The following is a 4890-nucleotide window of genomic DNA, read 5'->3' as shown; positions in this document are numbered from 1 at the left end:
CGGCTACCGGCTCTTTTCTGGAACACCTGTTCCCTTGCTTGTTGATAAGTGAAAAGAACACTCGAGATCCTCGATTGCCATAAAGTTTATACGGCTCGGCAACTTCGGCGCGAAGGCCTTAATCTGCGCCGGATGAGTGATTCACTGACACATACCAACCACAATACCAAAGTAGTCACTAAACTGTTGGCCTATCGAGTGGCAATGCTCATTCTTCGTATTCAAAGAATAGAATGCTTCGTTCCTCGAACTAAATCAGATTTGATTAATCCTCAATCGCACTTTGGTTTGTATTTGTAGTTAAACATATTTGAGTGTTGGCAAGTTTTCCCAACATAGTTACATATAGTTCATCTTGATGCTATAAAAATATCACTAGATGTTGATTAAATTGTGATATTTTAGGACGAGCGTCCCAAGAAAGGCTTTAAGTTAACATTGTATACTGATCCACGTAGTTCGTTTACAGAAAAAGTATATTTACATTCCATTCCATTTGCCAGGAAGAAAAGTTTTGCACCTAATAAAATGTTTTGTGGCATATGTATATGTATATAGGTAAAATAAAAAGCATTCGTTAGAAACAATATACAGATGTTATCAGTCGCGACACGATTTTGGGTAAATTATTGAAAACCATTACCGAGTTTGAATTCGATATTTATTGAAAGCACCAAATTTCAATCGTAGCTCGTTTGTTTAATCCATCAGATGGCAAGCAATTGTTTGCTCGATTTATGAGAAAGTCTGGTAAAATTTCAAGTTTTCATAAAGTTTATAAATTATTTTAAATGAAATGGGAAAGAAGTTCTGCTACTCGGAGAAAAAGACCCTAGCGCATATCGAAAAAAACCCGATTCGCCAGGGAGGTCGGGATTCTCAATTTGAGAAGGGTCAGCATGGCGAGAAGGAGGAGGATGATGGCGGTGAGGCTATGGCTCCTAGGAACTCCGCAAAGACACCGCAGAGTATGTTCTATATCAAATGAATCTATATATGAGTGTAGTCTATGTTGTCTATATTACCTAGAGTTGGGAGTTCTGAAAAACCTTGCCAATGGTTACTTGAAGTTGGTCAACGAAATCGAGACCAACCTCTGCCTTCCAGCGCCTCCTTTGCTCGAAGCTAAACCAGAGCGTGAGTTGGGCGGGGCAATCGCTGGAAATTCCCAAGCCGAGGAGGAAATATCGCAATCTTCTGAGGATACCACTCATTCAGGAATAGGCTTTGTGGATTTGTATCGGCGCAGTCTACATTTCGAGTGCTTGGGAATTCCACTCACTTCCCTAGAGCTTTTCTCCATTGAATGCCAGAAAAATGAAGAACTAGAGGGAAGAATCATGGGAGGCCATCGAGCTGACGCTGAAGGGCTGCATTCATTGAAAGCTTTAGATGAGCGCTTGACCAAGAACACTGAATGGGTTCCTAAAAAAAATCTTTCGAATAGAGCTGATTGTCATCCATACGAATGCAGAAACACCAAAAAAAATACTTCTGATTCGATTTTGTTCCCGGGGAAATCCACAAAACTGAAGCCTATGCTAAACATGCCAACTAAAACTGAACTGGATGAGGAAACGGAAGCAGTACTTGATGAGGAACATGAAAATCAATTTTCCACGATCGAGCTATATCATCATTCGTCCAAGTTCCAGAGTCGATCTTCATGGAAAAGTACCAATAAAAAAACAGCAAGGAGTTCTCCCGGTTCACATTTTGAGTCAGATCTAAGCTCCGTTCGTTCAACAGAGAAAACAGCAGTCCAAAATCCAGTTGATGAGGTACCATCCAAAGGGTCCGTTCAATTACCAAAACAATCTTATAAATGGGGTAAATTACCAGCTAAAAGTTCAAGCAAAGTTCTTGGTGCCAAAAAGAAATCGGCAAGTCCAGAAAATCGTCAAGTCCATGACTGCAGTGAAATGACCAGAAAAAGATGGCACAACGATTTTAGAGACTTGGGTGAGCCGAATTCGTCTAGATCTAATAAGAAAACCGGAAGTACCAAGGTCAAGGGATCATCTTCACGTTGGCTGCCTTGTAGGCCAGATTGTAAATCGAATACATGTAGAAGATTACATGCAGGCTCAGAACTCAAGGCAGCCACACCCTTGGCGTTCGAGTCCCATTTACGTGGAAGTGACAGTGAGGTGTTTGGGGATGCACCTCCTCTATTAGAGGAGCTAATAAAAAGAAAGCCAAAAAAAGAAAAGAAGAAGAAGTCTATCAGCCCGATTGTTGAGTCCGATTTTGAGACAATGGAGCCTCTGCGTTCTAACGATACCTTCACGGAGGCGTGGAAGAATTCGCACTTGAAAAGGGGCCAACGCCACCAAGACCTACGGATCGGCGGGTTTTATAGTCGGGCCGAGAAGCTAAAGTTCCAGCCCATAGATCGCCTGGACGCGGGCGGTGCTGGACTGCCGCTGTTCAGGAACTCGGACGAGTCCCTGGAGCGGACACAGTTCTTTGTGACCGAGTTCGACAAGCTGAGTCGCGCTGAAAGGATGCAGAACATAGAGTTTCGAATAAGCCAGTTGCGGTGTCTGCAGGCCACTTCGGATCAGCAATATCGCCAGCACTTCCGCAAACAGAGGATTGATTTCAAGAGGGTCTTGACTAAATCGGCGCAGTTTGCGTGTCCTTTGGGACACGACGAATGTCCGGCTGTGATGAACGCCACTCTACTGGCACACGTCGTATCCCGCCATTTGGATGAGCCGGGCAAGGAGCTGCGTGAGGTTTTCAATGGCGAACAGGTGCTAATGGTCTTCACTCCCATGGCCTTCCAGCTGGGCAAGACTGAGTGCATGGCCGTGCTGAGCTACGGGGGCATCCGGAATAAGCCCTGCACCCTGCCCGCCGTCAGATTTATGCCAACCCGGAACAGCTGTTTGCCAGAAGCCTACGCCAATTTCGACGCCCATTTGCCCCTGCTCGTGATGATTAGTAGGAATCGCCTGAGTAGCGTAGAAGGCAGAAAGGTGCGGTTCGATGGACTAAAAGACGAGGACACCCTCGCTCTGTGGATGGTCACTAGAGATCTGCCTTGCCCCATCCACGTGATGATGACCGTAATCAACCGACGACTAGACATCACCAGAAGCTCCATCATGAAGGTCCGAGGACTTCAAAAGTCGCACGATCCTCTCGACTTTATGCTAACAAGCAAAAACTATATGCGACTCACCGATCACGACTTGCGCGTCCTCACCAACGATCATACAGAGCCCATTTATATGGAGATCGTTGTGAAGGAGTACAACGGTATACATCCACGTCACTTTCCAGGCCACTTCCACGGCGCCGCCTGAATCTATCACATTTCCCTCAGTTGGACCTCAGTTTCTGGAATACGTTAGTATTTATTTAAAACCATTTTCGGCCAGAGTTATATAATTTTTGAAACTTTTAAGAGACTATATTCATAATGTATGGTATGTACATATGCAGTTTTACGATTTCAGACAGTGTTTTGCAACTCAGAAATGGATTTTTTTTCCACATCTATAACATTGGATCAAGGCAATTAATTCAAAGGGACAAAATTACTTAAAAACTGTGTGTTAAAGATTAAATATCCTTAAAATTTTTAAAACTACAAAGGAAATATAAACTACGTCTTGTCCACGTTGGCTTGTCTTTTTTGTAAACAATTTCTTATTCAATTGTGTCTTTTTTACCGCCCGAACCGCGACGTTAAGAGGCTGAAAAAAAAGTCTTTTTGGTCTATTTCCTAAAAATAAAATACAGTTTAATAAAACTGTATTATAAAGGTGTTGATAAAGACTTAATTTACTTATTTATAATTATAGGGCATACATGACTTGTTGAAAAGTAAGTAACAGGTTGACATTCGAGATAATCAACAATAGCATTCCATCTTGTTGTAATTTTAAGTGCATTTAAGGAAAAACAAATGTCAAATATAAAACAATAAATAAGTATGCGGTAATGCAAATAAATAAATTAATAAAGACCATACCAAGATCAAAAGATCATTTTCGGAAATCAACGGGAATTTGGGTAAGCAGCTAACCACTCCCAGTGAAATAATGAAGAAGAAATGAATGAATAAATGAAGAACCTCCAAAAACTAAAGGCGTTACATTCATCTACAAGGCATAACATTCATTAAGTTTATAGCACCTGTTCAGCCCTATTACGGAGGAGTTTAAGAATTGAGGAGTAAGGGACTAGGCGTTAAGTGAAGTATTAAAAATAAATAAACATTTTGTAATTTTCAAGTTCATATGATATTCTACAATACCACCTCGCACAATCGATGACGGAAGGCATATTTATTTATAATTAGTTAGCTGGGTAACAGGTATCTGGTAGTCGAGGCAGCGTTTGCTTAATTCTTGTCGTTCATGTCAGTTCAACAATTAGTATGCTTTATAGGTTACATATGCAAAATGCATTTCACTTTACTTAATTGTTATGTAATCTAATCTAATTATCTAATTACTATGTTAGCTTGCTGATTTTTTTATTACCCCAACAATATTATTTATTTATTTTATTTATTTATTATATTTATTTTATTTATTTACCGCTCAGTCAAAAATAGTCAGTTTCTTTCGCTTACTAAAGCTAATCAAATTCAAACATACTCGACTACACGCTTTATGATGCAAAAACGTTTCCGATTACTTATCTAATCCTAGTTGGGGACCCTAAGCGATAGATCACTACAAAGTGGGCATAATCGAGTGGTTTCCATTCCAATGTGTGATTTGATTGAGTCATTGAGTGAAAAGTAACTTTACCTGTCAGTGCTTATCGCTATGTCAACCCCTTTTAATTTTTCTAAAATTTACTGCTTGACCAACTAGGTCAGTGACGTCATTGTCAGTAGGTTAATGTAAATTTTACACGGGGTATAGA

The 4890-nt window shown here is 40.7% G+C and overlaps 1 protein-coding gene across 1 annotated transcript; it reads left to right on the top strand.

Annotated features, from left to right (window-relative positions):
- The first annotated feature begins 699 nt into the window (after positions 1-699).
- Positions 700-3582, top strand: LOC120456925. The gene is made up of 2 exons (XM_039644064.2): positions 700-968; positions 1030-3582. Exons 1-2 carry the CDS (start codon positions 797-799, stop codon positions 3312-3314), a joined length of 2457 nt encoding a protein of 818 aa, XP_039499998.1. The 5' UTR covers positions 700-796; the 3' UTR covers positions 3315-3582.
- The last annotated feature ends 1308 nt before the right edge of the window (positions 3583-4890 follow it).

The sequence above is a fragment of the Drosophila santomea genome, chromosome X (genome assembly GCF_016746245.2).
Source record: "Drosophila santomea strain STO CAGO 1482 chromosome X, Prin_Dsan_1.1, whole genome shotgun sequence".
Classification (NCBI taxonomy): Eukaryota; Metazoa; Arthropoda; class Insecta; order Diptera; family Drosophilidae; genus Drosophila; species Drosophila santomea.
This window is presented reverse-complemented; position numbering and strand designations above follow the sequence as displayed.

Bases quoted from the DNA above. Each gene is read 5' to 3' on its own strand.
- LOC120456925 (XM_039644064.2), top strand. From the start codon at position 797: ATGGGAAAGAAGTTCTGCTACTCGGAGAAAAAGACCCTAGCGCATATC. The intron at 969-1,029 runs GTATGTTCTATA...TATATTACCTAG, and splicing joins CTCCGCAAAGACACCGCAGA to AGTTGGGAGTTCTGAAAAAC.